The sequence below is a fragment of the Schistocerca serialis genome, chromosome 6 (assembly GCF_023864345.2).
Source record: "Schistocerca serialis cubense isolate TAMUIC-IGC-003099 chromosome 6, iqSchSeri2.2, whole genome shotgun sequence".
Taxonomy (NCBI): Eukaryota; Metazoa; Arthropoda; class Insecta; order Orthoptera; family Acrididae; genus Schistocerca; species Schistocerca serialis.
Genome location: NC_064643.1, coordinates 325,711,181 through 325,730,090, shown reverse-complemented (window position 1 = coordinate 325,730,090; position 18,910 = coordinate 325,711,181). Strand labels below are relative to the sequence as shown.

Genomic DNA, 18,910 nt, shown 5'->3' with positions numbered 1-18,910 from the left:
TTTGTTATGGTAAGAGATGTATCAGACGATTGGATGAAGCGTGGTTCTGCTTCAAAATCAATCAGCTGATCCTTCTTCATCCAGTCAACTGTCAGCTGAAGTGAATTATCAGCAACAGCATTGCATCTAAATGTAGCAGACATTCCCGCTGCCACTTCGTAGTCTTCAGGTTCTGTGGTAATCCGTGTGTGCTCTGCAAATAATTCGACACTTTAACTGGTTGTTACTAGTAGAGACGTGACCGATATTAACAGAATAGAAGTGGCAGTTCTGTCAGTAATGCTCACAACTGACTTATAATATCCCTTTATTGAAACAATCACACCAATATTTCACAATTTAACTGGTTTCAGACATACAATGATAATGCACTGTGAGCACCTGGTGTCCCTGTATGCATATAAGGAATGTTTGATTTGACTTAAAAGGTTAGCACTATGTGGTTGATATATAATGTAGATGATGTACGGGTTGCATGTTCATAATTGTACCTAAAAGTAAGCTGTCTTTTAAACACAAAATAAACAAAAATAAATGTGGAAGGGTACTGTTTCTGCTTTGGTTACTGGAATTTCCACTGTGCACACATCATCAGTGAAAATGCTTAAATGACAGTGATGTCATTAAGCTAAATTTTATGGATTTTTGTTTTCTCATTTTTTTTTTTTTTACATAGTCTGAAAAAAATATTTAATGGTAAACTAAAAGTAATGATGATCAAAAACACTACTGACCTTTGACTGTAAGTTTTCCTGATGCTTCCTGATGACCAAATTTGTTCTCTGCATAACATGTGTAGTCACCCCCATCTGAATAGTTAACATCCCTGGAAAATTGTCACTGGAATTAGCCATACATCTTTTATGGTGCATACACCTGAGGAAACTGACAAAATTGTCAAACATCAACCATACACATTTACATATATATGTAAATGGAATGCAATTTTGGGATGCATAATACTTTTAAGAGCATTTTAATATTAAGCTAATAAAGCAATCCACATGAACCTCAGTGAAACACATGTAGTCCAGTCAACAAAGGAAAATTAGGGGAAACAAACTGCATAGTCACAAATTTTTGTACAGTGCTAGGAGAGAGTGTCATGAGCAACACACTAAAAATTTCCACAGGTGGCATGTGAGCATTAGGGTGGGGTGTGGGTGGGGGAAATTACTGTTTACTGTTAAATGAAGTGGGTTAAGAACAAATATTACATGTGTGTGCCATGTCTAAGTGCAGTAGAGCCGTACTACGGGATAAACTGTGTTCTCGGATTTTAAAAGGGTGTAAGGGGCACAGATGGAGTGTAGAAGTGCAAGGAAGATAGGTTGTTGGGTTGTGGTCATTCATCTCCCCTCCTTCAAAGTTCTGTAAACCAAACCACAAACAGGTGATTTCCCAATATCTACCTCTCTACGTCATAGGAATCAACTAGAGGGTGTTACACAAAGTTATATCAACTCACTGCCTTATGGATCACTGGTGTTGCAGAGTGCCGAGGTGACTGGGCTGTGTTTATTTTACCCAAAGAGGACTGATACTACAGAATATAGATATCAATTACTAATAATACTAATGCAGGAAACACATATGGACATAATCTAAGTAAATCTTTATTTACTATTCTGCACTGCTTGAGGAGAAATCGATTCTTAATCATTCTGTATGGCATCTGTAATATTCTTCTGGGGAAGGTAACTCCCCCACCATGAGCACTGTATACTTTTCATTTTGCAGATAGTCTATACCTGTCCATTTCTCTTACATCAGCAGACAATATAACTTTCCCAAGTTTGTGTTTATATACTAGATTTATTTGTAGTTTATTGAATGAGTACTCATTTTCAGTTGTTAAGTGAACTTTTATGTAAAATATGTTCCTATAAACAATGGCTGAGAAGTGTATAATGTGTAAGTGTTATGTTTCAGCCACGTTTGTAGTGGTGGGAAAACGGATTGGATAGGTAAAATGTGGTACTTTACTGCTCTCTGTCACTGACAGCATATTGTAAAGCCATGTAGTTGTGTTCTAGTCACTCAGTGGCGAATAAATGAATGATCAAAAAGCTACTGCACTTCTTCCACCAGCAATTTTGTTACTGGTAGATAGCATAAAGCTCTTCCACTGATAAATTGCTAGCACTTGTACAGTGGGCTGCAATGAGTAGAGCCACTTACCATATGTCCACAGTATGTCTTTGAAGGTGGCTGTGAATGCTTCTGATCATGTTCATGTCTAGAACCATAATCTGCTATAATGCATTGAAGTTCCACTGCATAGGGACACAATTTCAGTCTCTGGGCCTCTTCAGCCATTGGGAGAGCTGAGGCTGAGGTGATGAATTTGATACCACCGATGATGTAAAAATATTCCAGCCATTGAAAGTGAAGACAGTAAAATCTGCACTACCGAAAACATACTGACAGTATATTACACTTGGGACAGGCTCTCCATTGTGGCAGAAATCTGACAGTTTTAGATGTTTAACTTTTTTATATAGTAACTCACATGACTGCAAATAAGCACTCATTTAATAAACTGAAAACAAACAAAGTATATAAATATGAAATCAGTGAAGTCATTTTGTCTAATGATATAAGAGAGCTGGGTAGGAGATGCTGGGGAGGTATAGTCTGTCTCCAAAATGAAAAGCCAACAGGGGTCATGGTCACAGAGCTTGCCTTCCCCAAAAGAAAGCTACAGCTGGCTTTCAGGATGACCAAGAAGCAATTTTCCCTTGAGCAAAAGTAGAACAGTGTGAAATGTTGATTTTTTTAAAATAATAGAACATGCCCAATCTTTTAATTAGGCCTAAAATACATTAATAATAAATTACCCTCCTGTAAATAAATCTGCAAAGTAAGGAGAAAAGGTCACGATTTTTTTTGCTGTTCCAGTACAGAAAGATCGAGAGAAATGTTTATTTATCGAAACTGTAAAGCAAGCTGAAGGCAGTTGCCGTAATTTTTTTTGGATTATAAAAAAGCAGGAGCTGTGAGCACTCACTCTCTCTCTCTCTCTCTCTCTCTCTCTCTCTCTCTCTCTCTCTCTCTCTCTTTTGTTCGTTTTCAATGGCTGTTTCACAAATGTAAGTGTCGCTCTCTAACGTTTGGCACATAATTACGCTAATTTAATTTCAAAATTGTGTTTTAATAAAGACTGTACTTTCCTTTTTCATTAATTCCACATTTCAAATTATTATGCTGCATTTTAGAACTTTTTCAGACAGCAGCGAAGAAGAGTTGCCGACAAATTGTTGGGTGGCCACAGCCAAACAATGCTAGTGTTCAAACGGCTATTACTTTATCAAACTTTTACTTCAGCGTTCCTGAGATATCTTTTACCGGTCTTTTCTATCAGTATCCGGGCAATGTGATTACACAAGCTCCGTAATTTTTAGATCAGTCGCTGGCCTCTAAACAATTCCATCGGTCAACATTCTTGTCGGCTGATGGGAATCTGATGTTGGTTGGCGGAATATATAATTTCATCATCCACAAATAAAAATTTTTCTTTGCAGCATTTTATCATTTTAGAAGCTTGCCAACACCAAAAGTGATAAATATAATATTAAATTATTTTTTTAAATACCAGTAATATTAAATTGGGCAGAGATTTAGATACTCAGATATACTGTCCATATGTGTTTCTTTTCCATTAGACCAACTCATTTGCTTGAGTTGAGGGTTAAATACCAACAAGTAAATTTATAGCTACAACTCTTTTTGACACAACAATTAAAATACCTTATTTCCAGGTCCCCATTGTCCAGAGTAGTGTATCTCCCACCGGTTAGCTCCTTTCCATTACGTATCCATTTCACCTGTGGCTTGGGAGCTCCAAATGTCCTGCATAACAGCGTTACCGTTCTGCCGTCCACTACGTGGTGGCTCAGTTATTTCAGGTGGCAAAGCTGCAACATCATGTCTTACATAACATATTTTCAACATGATATTTTCCTTTGCCCCCACCTCCCAAATAAGTGTTAATCAGACTTAATACCAGTATATTAAAATTGCATTGCTCATAAAAAGTAATGCAAGTTTGAAACAATACCAATGGTCATTCGAAAAAAATATTATAATGGAGTACCTGACATAGATTAGAAGCATTTTAACAATGAAAATCTCCAAGAAAGCACAGCTAGAAGTAATGAGAAAGTAGAATAAAGTCCTCATGTCATCGACAGAACAATAATTCTATATTTTATTAAAAATAAACTGTTTCCTGAAGAAGAGATTTTTCATTAAAATAAAATTTTGTTTGCTCAACAAGAGATATCTGAATAATTCAGTCTTGGTACAGTACTTAGTCCCAAAGTGAGTACAGAGGTTCATTCTAGCTTTTCAGTTGTTTGAGTTTAAGGATTTTAAATTTTTTTTAGTAATTATTATCTGGGAAAAATATGTACAGTTGGGAGGGAGGGAGAGAGAGAGAGGGGGGAGAGAGGGGTGGGGGGAGATGGGGAGGGGGGAGGGGGAGAGAGAGGGGGGATGGGGAGAGAGAGAGAGAGGGGGGATGGGGAGAGATAGAGGGGGGGATGGGGAGAGAGAGGGGGGGATGGGGAGAGAGAGAGAGAGGGGGGGGGGGGGAGGCAGGAAGGCGATGAAGTTTGATTACACATGACGGAAAACACCTTCCATGTTGCCATGTATTACAAAACTGCTTTTGAGAACAACAAGTGAACTTGCATCAGCACTAAAGTATAGCTATGCCACAGTCTACAGGAGAGCATTTATTGTCATCCAGTACTGTTTGTGACAAGGCACCTGGAGGAAGACTAAACCTGACTGGCTGTTAGACTTGGGTTCCTCCAGGAAAATTTTGCAACATTATAGTGATCTTGTGATAAGGAATGCATCAAAGTTAAAAATCTATTTTTAACACTGTAATATCACGAAATAATAAGAATATGACATGTATTTTAACTGCTGTGATACAGGAAAGACGTCATAAACTGTGTAACTACCACAAATTCGAGGGAAAATTTATTTGACTTTTTTTTTTTTTTTTTTTTTTTTTTTTTTTTTAATTTGGGGTAACTGTAATCAAGATCTTACTCCATATGCAATAATTAGACATTTATCTCTACAATAGTTAAAAATAGCATTTATGAAATGAATAATGTACTGAAATGAAATGAAGGTATTAACGGGAATGAAATCAATAACATGCAATGACATGTAATTATACAAACACAATCAATTGCAATATAGTATGTGTTATGAATAGTTTTAGACAACTCTACCCAATAAAATAAAGTACATACCTAACACATTAACATACACATCTTTGTACACATAGCCATGACTATTGGTAGCGTTGCATCCATAGTTGCCAGTGTCCTTTTTTGAAAGCCTCTCAATAGTAATGCTATTTGTGGTGACTTTACGGCGTGGATTTGGTGGTGCCTCACTGATTGGTCGCCCATTGTGGATCCACTTAATCTGGGGATCAGGAACACCTTCGGCTTCACATCGGAAAGTTACAGTTTCATCTTCCGCTGCATTGATAATTTCTGGCTCAACAGTGAAATATGGTGCAGCTGTGAAGAACAGGCATATTACAATGAATACAATAGCTGCATAAGTGTACTTGTAAAAAATTATAATTTCAACAAATTACACGAAATGTTGCTCAAAAGTTGTTGTATGTTCAGAGCAGAATCATACATACTACGCCTATACCTTCCATGAATTACGATGTTTAGTCAATTTAAGAGCAAATGAAGTCCTTTTATGATGGAACATTCCAAATGCCTGACTTAATAATTTTTGCAATATATTTACTATGAGAGAAATTTAATGCTACTTCAGACAGTGCCGTTATTCTAGTACTCTTACAAGTTGCACAATACAGAAATATTCCAGAGAATAATACAAGAATATTTAAAGCTATATGATGCTTTAGTATTTACGACATTCTGCAAAACAGAAATTCAACAAGTGTGATTGTAAACTCACCCATAACTTGTAGATTTATGGAATATGACTGGGCACCACCAACACCATTACTAGCCTCACAGGTGTATGCACCTGAATCATTGTAATTTACATGTTTTATTACTAAGCTCTTTCCACAATTGCCTTGTGTTATTCTGTCTGACGGCCGGATGGATCTGCCATCTTTACTCCAGACTATTTGGGGCAGAGGCCTGAAAACATAAAAATGAAGTGGAGTATAGGAAACGTTGCAAAATCAACTAAAAAACAACAACAATGAAAGAAACTACCAACAAGGCACTTCCAAAACTAATTACTTGGAGGAAAAAATATACCTTATTTCTTAGACACTACATCTGGAGAAGAAAAAAATATACAAAAGTTTTTACTTTACACCTTTATTTTAAAAAATTAAATAAAGAAATATAAGTTGGACATTTAAGGGGTAATAAAAATGAAATGCTAAAAGTGTTTTGCAATATTGTATAAAAACAGCTCTGAGGTACTGAGAATCTTAACCAGCAAGTATCAGCTAGCACCAAGAGAGCAGACAACTATAACAATGAGCACGAAATAAGGGTCAGAGCAGCATTATCCTCCACTGAAATGCAGAAAGTCCATATTGTGACCACTGCTGTTTCTCAACATATGCCGTTTATGTCTTGTGCATTTCTCTCCCCAGATTTTGTTTTGAGATCACAAAGTGCCAGTTTACATATTTGACAGCAATAATGAATTCTCTATAGCCCATAGACCTCTGGTAGTTTAAGTGAGCCTGTGGAACTGCTTCATGCATTAAAAGCAGCTAACCACATAATGCAATTTAGTTTTAGTTTTGCTGTAGATCCAGGCCACTATGGCTTGTATTCAGTACTGATGGCGGCCTTTTGCACTTTGTAACTGAGGTCTGGCAACAACACTGCCAGATGTCAGGAATCATTTCTCACCATACAGAGTGTAGGTGCTAATATATCAACAAAAATAATAAATTTTTGAAAATATAATTGGATAGATAGAGTCAGCAGGAGAAAAACAGCTAAAAGATAAGGAAATGTTCAATGTTTTTGAGCCAGTGGCTCCTGGTCAGGAGGGACGGGAGGGGGTATGAACCCCTGATCTGGGTTTCTAGGCAACTTTTCTGTAGCTCTACCATTTCCTAAACCTCGCCAGTCCTTTTCCTTCATCCCTCTTCCTTTCTTCTTCTACTCCTCTTCCAGGAGGAGCCACTGGGTCAGAAACCTTGCACATTTTCCAACTTCTGTGTGTATTTTCCACTGGAGTATAAGTACTACAATTCCACATGAGCCTGTACACTTGGCACCACATCCAATTCTGTAATGAACAAAAACTGTATGAAACAAGCTTAGAAGTATATACTGCTGCAATACTTACGTTCCACCAAATATACAATACATTTCAACTTTCTTCCCTCTGAAAGCCACCTCATTCTTTCTTGTCACATACTGCTTCACTGGTGGGTGCCTGTTCTGGGCAGCTGAAGAGCCCGTCAGTTCCACATTCAGCATGACACGATTTCCTAATTTGTATTCATTCCTAAAAAAGAAAAAAGTGAACCACATTGAATTCTTGAATAAAAGTTACACAATGTCAGACGATATCTTCCATTTTCTGGGTGGTACAAAACAATTATTGTGGTAGCAATGATGCTCAACATCCAAGACAAAAGAAATTTTCAATAGGTTCTAGCTTTACATGTGGTTTTCATGAACTGAGATGATGGAAGGATAATACAGCCAATGTAAAAAGGCATCAAAAGTTAAGGAAAGCTTTTTAACAACAAATACAGGTGACACTTGATATGCTGTCAAAACATTAATAGAAAGTAATGTACTTCTGAACACTTACTTTCACTTTAGCTTAAAAAGAAACACTCTTTATACATTATATGTAGTGGAACAGCCTCGTAAACTAACCAACCTCTTTATACACAAAGTGTTTACCCCCCTCCCCCCACCCTCTCTCTGTCCGACATATGTAAATGATTTGTTACAGGGTTATGATTGCACATTAAGTGGTGGTTATTCTAGAATAGAAAATGTGAGTCAAGTCTCCAAATCACTGAAAGGCAAAGTCACATCATCTACAAGCAGACAACACTTAGTAAGACACAGTGGTATTTTATTCAGCTTAATGACGGCTTTTGTGAGAAACCAGTTTCTGGAACCAACTGAATGAAAACTGTTGACACAGTCGGTTTTACTTTTGCTTATTGATAAATATTGATTGAGTTATTCATTCTTTCTTTTCAAGAGAAACTAGTCTGTATTTTTCTGTCAGATAAATCACCCATTCATTGTTTCAACTGAAACTATTCTTTAGTGTTTTACCTGACTGAACTACCCAGTCAATCTTCCGAGTGAAAACAGACTGTAGTACTTTCATTAATTGAACTAAAGCAGTGGTATGCAAATGGAATACACATAAACCCCCACCCCCCAACTTGGGTTCCTCTACCACCCCCACCCCACCAGGAGTGTGTGAAGATATCTCGGATGGTACACCAAAGTTAAATTAGCCATTACACAAAATCATTTAATTATGAACTGAATATAATACTTCTACTACTACTTTTCATCACTTAAAACTGATTAATATATTTCTATGGTTAAGTTGTTCCTTTCAGATACAATTAACATTTAACTAATTAAGCTGATGTATCCTCTTGGGTACAAAATTGAGCATAAATGTTCCTAGAGGTACACGAAGAAGGAATGTTGCCAACTTTTAGTGTTCTCCCTTTCACTGAAAAGATGGGGTGATGTTCATCAATTAAAAAAACCGAAGAATCTAGCGCTATTTTTGCGGAAAGTAAAATTTTTGTACAAACAATTACATTACCAGCTATATCTATGTACGAGGGTCATAACTTTACTAGTGGCAACTATTACAACTTATACAAAACAGATACAAGTTTCAAAGTTGTACTGTTCTTAAAAGTAGTCACCAGCGTTATGTATAACCCACTGCCAGCAATGTGAGAATCATAGATTACCCTTGGCAGTACCAGTTGTGTTGATAGTTCAAGTGGAGTCGACTATTGCCCACCAGATCTCAATAATAGTTGAGAAGAGAATGCCATAAAGTGCTTCCTTTATCTTACAAATCACGCTGATGTCACAAGGACTGAACTCCAGAGAGTGCCCAGTGTGGCACCGCACTTACCAGCCCCATCAATCGCAAAACTCAGCCACAATTGCGACATTCGTGCCCAGCCCTCATCCTGCTAAATGACAGACAGGTCCTGCAAAAAGTGTCGCCGCTTCTTTCTCTAAGTTGTTCATTTTTAGAACACGGCCTGCATAGAGAAACAAGCAGTGACACTTCCTGCACAGATTCTTCGATGCTCTTCTTTTCCAGTTTTCCACAGTACACGATTCACTTCCATACAATGCTGTCCTCCAAACTTACATCCACATTGCCTAAATTAATGCTGATGTTTGATACTAGTGGGCTGCTTCTGGCCAGGAATGCCTTCTTTGGCTTGGTCTGCTTTTTACATCATCCTTGCTTCGCCTGTCATATGTTATTGTGTTAGTTCCTTCATTCGTCGACTTCGTGGCCCCCAGTTTTGATGGTTTTCCATTAATCTCATGTCTGCTACTCCTTGTTGCTGTCATTTTCTTCAGTTTACTCTCAATCCCTATTCTGTGCTAAGTAGGCTGTTCATTTCACTCATTATGTCCTGTACATCTTCCTCATTTTCACAGGGTATAGCAGAGTCACCAGAGAATTTTATCACTGATATCCCTCTGATCATTAAACAGACTTGAGTCACTTAAAAAGGTTGTTTCCATCATACAGCCTGATCTTTCAGCATTGGAGTCACTCACTGATGACATCTACATTTTCTCCCTTCACTAACGATAAACAACTTTAAAAGCAAACTTGCTATTTTCAGAGTTGTGTTTTCCATTTCCACTGACATTCATGCGCACAATGGAACTACTCTCCATTTTGCACTGTTCTACACTGTGCATTTGTGTGCAAGATGGCACAACACTCTTACAATGAAACACTGCCCTGCGATAAAAGTCTAATATCAATCAGAAGTTGACTGGCACATTTTCTTCATAAATGCGCACACTTAGCAGTTATTAATTGTTTGATGTGGTAAACTCATCCTTGTCTAAACATATTTATTGCCCCATAAAATCAGTTGTTCCATATTTTTCTGGAACTCTTGATGTAGCATGCCTTCTTCACTGCAACTTGTACTTCACCTGTGATCACTCATTTACTCTGTTGCCTTAAAACCAAATTCTTAAAACAAAAAAAACTTTCTATTATTTTCTTGCTTATTTTTTGATGGCATTTCTGTTTGACAAAAACTTTTTTTTTTCATAGTATTACATCAAATTTTCTTAGTATAGCAGAACATGCTGCCTTTCTCACAGAACTAACAATACTTGCTGTGAGCATTTGCTTCTTTTACTTGGGTACACATTTACAAATTACGCTACCCTCGGCATAATTGTCCTGCTACTGTACCTTTCACATTGTCAATCTATGTAGAGCTTCCACATTTAATTATTAAACCTGTCTCCATGCTGTTAATGACATGAACAACATACGATGAAGCCTGTCCCTGAAGATATTTTCCACCACTAGTTTCCTATTGATAGAGTGAAACAGAATGAACAACATTAGACTTGAACATAGCTGTACTTGGTCATGTCATCAATTCAGTTACCACTTAAATCACACTTCAGTTGGTTCAGTCAGGAACCATGTACATTTGTTTGCTGACAGTAAATGGTCCATGCTTTGAACAGCATACTGACAATCATTTTGAAGAAAACTCACCTGAAAAATGATGTTGCAGCACAAGCATACATGAAGTCATCACTTGCATCCTGACGTGTCACATTTGAAAACCACAGGTTTCCTTCTGGGTCAAGAGTCATACGAGAGTTATTGATGCTTTTACTACCACCATCATTATTCTAAAGGAAAAAAGAAAAATTACATGTAATAAATAATCATTTGACTGCAAATGCGAGTCCAAAGAAACCAATTTCTATTCAGGTCAGACTTTTTTCCTGCCATCACATGCCACGAAGAATTTACATGAATTTTCAGAAGAAACTAATTAAAAATGCTACATCATGCACCTCACACATCATTTTTATCTTTATTGTTGTTTTATATAATAAACACATCTCAAAAACATAAGTATCAATAAACGCCTACATAATAACTAAAAACTGTTAACCCATTACCAGGCAGGTATTTCCAAAGGAAAAGTAAAAAAAGACCTGCACAAATGAGTGATGCAGCAGAACCGATATAGCTCTTATCCCAAAGCAGATTAAAATTGCTGACACAAATGGAGACTGGAAGACCTGACTACATTGTTTTTACACATAACATTTCACATATTTCATGGGCACATCCTTCAATCCCACAATCCTCCAGGCCACTATCTCTGTTATCCCTTGCCTCACACCTACTTCCAGCCCTCTCAAAAACATAAGTATCAATAAACGCCTACATAATAACTAAAAACTGTTAACCCATTACCAGGCAGGTATTTCCAAAGGAAAAGTAAAAAAAGACCTGCACAAATGAGTGATGCAGCAGAACCGATATAGCTCTTATCCCAAAGCAGATTAAAATTGCTGACACAAATGGAGACTGGAAGACCTGACTACATTGTTTTTACACATAACATTTCACATATTTCATGGGCACATCCTTCAATCCCACAATCCTCCAGGCCACTATCTCTGTTATCCCTTGCCTCACACCTACTTCCAGCCCTGCCCCACGAGCTTAATTTAATTCTTCCTACATTCATACCCTTCTCTCCGCAGTCTCCTCCTTGCTGTATTATATTTCCCTCTCCCAATCCACTCCTTCATGTGCACTGTGTGATGTGCACAGCTCCCCTGTGCCCATGGCCAGAAGAAGTAAATGTCACATTCCTATCCTGTGCACCCTCTGCTTCTCCCTCCTAAGTGTCAGTCACTCTTTTCCAATGCTGCCTCCCACTCCTCTTCTCTTACCCTCTGCATAAAACACAAGCCCTTACTCCATCTGGAATTGCAGAGCTGGCATAATGTAGTCAGCCAGAACACTTTAAAACCGTGCAGGTTTCAGCTGTTGCCCATTACACTCCAGCAGAGCAGCATGTTGCTTATTTAGCTTTTTCTGATTTTTCTCCGTAGTTTAATTCTTAAATTCCATGTGTGTTTTTCTATTTAACAGGTGTAATCTTGCATTTTTGTAACTGTAAAACGTAGATTCAATCAGTCTGTAACACAGTTGTAACTTCTTTTGAACAGCCAGTTGCACAGCTCAATAAGGCATCAGTCTACATTGATGACATATCAATAGGACAACAAATTGCTTATTTAGGTTTCTCTGTATGCTTTTATGGTCAACCATCTTCAGAGTGCTCCCTTGGGGTGTAGCAATAGCGTAGAATTTTTCACACTGCACGGATCATCTCAAGTGTCGCTTGTTTTGCTCACAGTAACTGCTGCTGGGGCACCTTCCAATGTACCAACACGGTGCATCTGCCCTCACAGCAGGGTGAGTGGTGGGTGGTAACATGTTTGCACCACTCGAGGCCGAGGGTCAATGTGGAGGTTGGCTGTCTGGCCTCACTCATTCACCCTCTGAGGGGACAAGTGACCGCTCCTTCAGCAAGGTCCAAGCAGGTAAACAGGAGGAGGGATTTGCTAGTTATTTGGTGCTCCAACTTTAGATGTATTATGGAGCTCCTTAAGTAAATAACATTCAGGACCAGAAAGAAATCCCAAGGGCACTTAGTATGTCTGCTGGAGGGGACTCATCCCAATTGTGCAGCTATCGAGCATACAGCGTGCAGCTGTCTACAAGTTGTGGTATTTGGAGCCGAGTGTAGTGTCCCAACTGAAGGCTTCCCTGAATCTGTGGCAGTCTTGGTTGCAGTTCTCTGGATCTGCTTTGCTGGGTGGAGATTTGTAGGACCCCTCCTAACAGGATAGGGTCCACTACACAAAGGAAGCAGCTACAAAGGAAGCAGCTACAAAGGAAGCAGCTACAAAGGAAGCAGCTACAAAGGAAGCAGCTACAAAGGAAGCAGCTACAAAGGAAGCAGCTACAAAGGAAGCAGCTACAAAGGAAGCAGCTACAAAGGAAGCAGCTACAAAGGAAGCAGCTACAAAGGAAGCAGCTACAAAGGAAGCAGCTACAAAGGAAGCAGCTACTCAGGTAGTAGAGTACTTGTGGAGCGCACATGGTTTCTTTTTTTTAGACTAACCACTAATTTGAGGTAATTTGATGAATAATTTGAGGTATTTTGATGAACAATCTCCGGTCGACAAGCACATAGTGAAATCAGGCCATGTTCAGACTAAAGACCCTTCAACAGTCAAACTCTTGTCAGTGAATTGCTGAAGTATTTGTAACAATGTTCCCAAATTTACTGCCCTTTAGGAAATGTGTCAGACTCAAATTATTTTGGGATTGAGGGCTGGCTAAAACTCAAAGTAGAAATCTCTGAAATATTTAGTGTGTCACTGAATTATGTCAGAGGAAAAGACGAGAGGCCATAGGAGAGGGAGTGTTCACTGTAGCGACAAAAATATGAGTGTGACTGTGGAGTTATCTGGACATGTACAACAGGTCTAGCTGAAATTAAGTTAATTACTGGATAGTTTTATTGGCCATTCAATTCCACCATGACAGTTTCAGAGTCATTCAAAGGAAATCTACACTCAGTAGTGCAGAAATACCCAGATCAAGCAATATTAGATTGAGACTACTTTAACTATAGACTGGTATCTCTATGGATTCATTGCAGCGGGTACAGACAGGCTGTCTTGGTAAGTACTTTTGGACACGTTTTCCTAAAACATGTCTTGGGCATCTAGTTTGAGAGCCCACACACTATGAAAATATTTTAGAACTTGTAGCTACACAGGCCTGACCTTATCAACAATGTCAATAAAGACAAATGGATTAGTGATAAAGATATAACAGTGACATTATTTACCAAAGTTAATAATACAAACAAGAAGGTTAGGTGAGTATGTTTACTAGAGAGAGCAGGTAGGCAGTTGTTAGCATCCCACTTAACCAATGAATGGATACGATTTAGTTCCACTATAATGGATGTAGAGGAATTATGGGTGACGCTTAAAGGGATCGTATATCACATTCTGGCGAACTACCCGCCGAGCAAGTGGATTACAGACAGAAATTCGGAAGATGCTGAGGAAGCAAGACTGTTGCACACTCGGTTCAAAACAGAAAGCACATATGACAAAGGCAAAAGTTAGTAGAGATTCACACTTCTGTAAAAAGATCAATATAACTACTACCAGCGTCATACCTTATCAAATATCTTGCAGAGAACCCGAGAAAATCCTGGTCCTATATAAAATCACTAAATGGATTTAAGGTGTCTATGCAGTCAGTTGAACAGTATGGTGTGGCTAGTGAAGGAAATGTGAAGTTTTAAATTTTGATTTCATGTTATCACTTTGGAGAGCAAGCCGGGCTGCAACTTTGTGTTAAAAAGACCTTGCCCAAGTACAGATCATGTCACAATATTCTCGATGCGTGAACCACCTATCACTTGAAAACTGGACTCATTTTGTATGAAAACAATGTACAAAGATCTCGTGACCTACCCCTTAACTGGTGCTGCCTTCTCTTGTCAATTTCTAGAATTATTTCAAAAGAAATATTAGCGAAAGTAACAGCTGCTGTCATGAATGGCCGACTCAATATGATCGCATTGACATAATTTCATGTTTGTCCTAGTTAGGATTCGCATTCTGCTGTGATCCTGCTACAAATACGTCATGTCTGTTGAGTGAGCAAGAAATTTTGGAAGAAAGAAATTGCTCAGTTACTTACCTCACACATTTTGCTTGGGAGGATAATTATAATTTCTATTGCCTGTCTTCGTTCCTTAACAACCTCAACAACTTCTCTCCTATCTGCTTCATTTGGTCCTCCTCAATCCAGCATGCCACCTTCCTAGATGTTTACATTCTCTTCTCTGATGGCTCCATCCACACCTGTGTCCACATTAAACCTACCAACTGTACCTGCATTTTGACAGCTGTCATCCCTCCCTTATAGCCTGGGTATCTGGGACGGTATATCTGCAGCGACAAAAACTCCCTTGCTCAATATGCCAAGTGTCTCACCAAGGCCTTCCAGACAGGAACTATCTCCCAGACTTAGTCCACAAACAGATCTGCGCCATTTGCCCTCACAACCGCAAGCCTCCCACCACCCCCATAAACTAGCCACAAAGGAGTACCCCTTTGGCACCCAGTACCACCCCGAACTGAAACAACTGAACCACATCCTTCGCCATGGATTTGGTTACCCATCATTGTGCCCTGAAATGAGGGACATCCTATCCAAGATACTTCCCACCTCTCCTAAAGTGGTGTTCCCTCACCCACCCAACCTCCACAACATCCTAGTCCATCCCTATGCCACTCCAATCAGAAATCCCTTGTCACAAGCATTATATCCCTGTGCAAGACCCAGGTGCAAAACCTGCTCAATCCACCCACCCAGCACTTCCTATTCCAGTACTGGTTCATCCTACCCCATAAGGGGCCAAGCCACCTTTTACAGCAGCCATGTCATTTACCAGCTCTGCTGCAATCATTGCACAGCTTTTTACGTTGGTATGACTAGCACCCAGCTGTCCATCAGGATGAACAGCCACCGTTAAACTGTGGCCAAGAGCACAGTAGACCATCCTGTGGGACAACATGCAACTAAACTAACACACTTGATTTCAATGGCTGCTTCACTACCCGAGCTATCTGGATCCTTCGCTCCATCATCAGCTTTTCTGAGCTGCACGGATGGCAGTTATCCTTACAACCATTCTCCACTCACGTAATTATCCTGGCCTCAACCTATGATAATAATGTAACATACTGTCCCCGTACCCTCCACCCAACAGTTTCCACCTTCTATATCCTATCTTCTCCTCCCCATTCTCATCTCCCATCCTGTTTATTTGTAGCCCTCCGTCACTGTATCCGCCCATCTCTCTCCGTTCCTCTCCTTTTTTTGTTCCTTTTTTCCCCACCTCCCTGGCTCACAACTGCCTGTTGCTGCACCTGTTGAGTCTAGTCCCTACGCACTCTTATCGGACAGCATTAGTCTGTCCCCCCACCCGTACACTACTATCACTATCCCTTTCCCTTCCCCACCCATTCCAGATTGCTGCTTGCGTCTTAGATGACGCTGCATTAACGCCTGAGATGATGAAGTTGGCGGTCATGCGTGCGTAAGGTGTGCATGCTTGGTTGCTTGCGCGCGCGCGCGCGGGTGTGTGTGTGTGTGTGTGTGTGTGTGTGTGTGTGTGTGTGTGTGTGTGTGTGGGTGTCCTCTCTTTACTAACAAAGGCTTTGGTAGAAAGGTGCATTTCACTGCCTTCTAATCGTGCCTGTCTGCAACATGACATGTCATCTTTACAGTAAGTAGCAATCTATCTTTTTCTACATTGTTGACATTCCTACCTAGAATTTCCATTATTTCAGTTACTTATTTCATATAGTTATTATAATACACATAAAAATCTGAAATGGAGAATGATAAAAATCAATGCAGACCACACAAAGGCAGAAGTAAGCTGACAGAACCAAAACTGGCATAAAGAGCTCAGCAGTTTTTGAAATAACAAGCATTTCCTCAAATAATGGAGAACTGAAAATAACAAATACACAGCGAGAAAGAGCCCATTTTAAATTATTGTGGCAGCAAAAGGAGAAAGATTACGAATTATACAAGTAAAATTATCATTGCCTAGAAATCATAAGCACAAACAAGAAGTAATTGAGAAATAAACTATGGCAAACATATGTAGAAAGATTATCACAGTTTTGGTCCCTTAAAACAAAATCATTACAAAATTACACATTGGATCATAAGCATCTGACTTGTGTCATTTTCATTAAAAATACGTATTTGTATGACTTAAGTATGTTGTATAAAAAATTTCTGGAATGCAAACACACCTGTATCAGCCAATATACATTTGGTTTTGGCCATCCATCAGGAGGATGGCAGGTGAGTTTAAAAGGGTCTCCCTCCTGCGCAGTAACAGAAATTGGTGGCTCGTCTTTAAAAGAATTAAGCTCTGCTTTCCGCACAAAAACTGAGTTTGATGTAGCTGTGCCCCATTCATTCTCAGCGAAGCACTGATACTGACCTGTATTCAGATGAGATGAGATAAAACATACATAGCAATGACTCTGCAATTATAATTTTAAAATTTGACTTATAGCCAACACACCACAAATTTAAATCATCTTCATACCTCCTAATGTCCTAAAAAATTATATTTATTTGGTCATGAATCAGCTTTTGGCTTCTTTGGTCACCATCAGTGTCCACTGCATGTCACAAAAGTAAGTAAAATGACATGTAACTTGTACAGATATTATTAACACAGACGATACAAAAATTATGACATGTATAATGTTTGCATAGGAAAGTACTACATTTTTTCCACATGCAGAAATAACAGAATTAATTACAAAAGGGAACAAAAAGCTTTGTTCATGTAGAGACACGTCTGCACATCAATCAAATTTACCTACCTTACTGGCACAAATTTCCATTATTTTCTGGAGAGAGTATATGTGTTAACCTTGGTATAACTGAGGTTTCTTCCTAAAGCCTTTTCTCTGATAACTGTGACAATGTTTGCTACTTTGTTTCTTGATAAATATTATTTGGAACAGATGCTGATCACATGAGGTATTTATGTGATTTCCAGTATCATATGAAAACTTTGTTTTGGTCATCACTGAAGACATACTTCTACTTTGATGAAAATATCAAAATACTAAGCAACACATTCCTGACAGACATGTTAATGTACCCAATTCAACGAGTACATACACAACACACATACCTAGATCTTCATCTCTGGGTGATGTTATAACCAGGGTGCCCCTTCCAGGCTGCTGTGAGATTCTATTACCATAAGCCTGCCAGTTGAAATGTTTTCCATTCTTGATCCATCGATACCTATAAAGTGTTGATAATCACATAAATAGCATTTTAATTTCAATTAAATAATGAGAAAACTGTCTTGCCAGTTTCTTAGTATATATCATTCACCAAATGGATTACTCAATCTACTGGTCGATACTTTCAGAGTAACTTATCTCTAAAAATACTTCATAAAAAAACTGCAAATAAACTTGCAATCTTAATGTATTTTCTATGTCTGTGTGAGGTGGATAATTCAGTTTCGTTGCAAAACGTTGTTGCCCCAAGACTACGTAACTTATTTTTACAGTACTCAAAATAATTTTTTTCTAGGAACAATGCAAAGTTTCCAGACTCATGTAGATAAAACTCTTCTATATATTACTGTTTATGAAAACCAATGTGCACTCCATGACAAAGAAAGTAAGGCTCTCAAAAAATAATGTCAATTTTTATGTAACTTGGCACATGCATACGCACATACACACCAACTCACACCACTGGCAGGTATGTAAATTATTTAAGAGTTGCAACACTCTGTGATAGAATGGCAACCAGAGTGCTGTTATCAGGCCTGGTTACATAATGGGTGTGGATTATGTCAGATATTTAGTGACCACTGAAAGACAAGCAGACACTGTGTACTCAAGCGAGACAGCATTATCAGCACCTGGCAGAATTTGAAAGCAGTTTTATAGTGGTTCTCCATTTGGCTGGCTGGTAGAATCGTGCAGTATTCACAGTTGCGGGATACTCGGATGTGACAGTGGTTTAGTGTTGGCCTGAATGGAAATATGAGAGCAGGCATACTCCCTGTCAAAGTTCCAGTTAGCTACAAGGGATGAGTACCATATTGTGGAACAAGCACATTGTAACCCCTTCACCTTTGCAATTGCCATACAAAAACAAGTACTGGACTCCTCGCAACATTCTGTATCATCCTACGTCATTGGTAGGAAACCAGCAACTGTGTGGA

General features: G+C 38.8%; 2 protein-coding genes across 3 annotated transcripts in view; both read right to left on the bottom strand.

The window, feature by feature from the left end:
* LOC126483665 (neuroglian) overlaps positions 1-18,910 on the bottom strand; it is a 215,071-nt gene that overhangs the window by 185,486 nt on the left and 10,675 nt on the right. The gene's annotated exons all lie outside the window — the stretch shown is intronic.
* Positions 1-18,910, bottom strand: part of LOC126483666 (neuroglian-like) — a 36,866-nt gene that overhangs the window by 7,402 nt on the left and 10,554 nt on the right. Inside the window, exons 4-12 of one of the 2 annotated variants that reach the window (XM_050106730.1) lie at positions 17,855-17,970; positions 16,953-17,146; positions 10,771-10,910; positions 7,339-7,500; positions 5,968-6,158; positions 5,274-5,549; positions 3,751-3,917; positions 735-826; positions 137-193 (exon numbers count right to left, since the gene is read on the bottom strand). In XM_050106730.1, the coding sequence (XP_049962687.1) occupies positions 3,811-3,917; positions 5,274-5,549; positions 5,968-6,158; positions 7,339-7,500; positions 10,771-10,910; positions 16,953-17,146; positions 17,855-17,970 (1,186 nt within the window). In that variant the 3' untranslated portion in view covers positions 137-193; positions 735-826; positions 3,751-3,810. Of the gene's footprint in view, positions 1-136; positions 194-734; positions 827-3,750; positions 3,918-5,273; positions 5,550-5,967; positions 6,159-7,338; positions 7,501-10,770; positions 10,911-16,952; positions 17,147-17,854; positions 17,971-18,910 lie in introns of those variants that run through there. The other variant, XM_050106729.1, reaches the window with a different exon arrangement.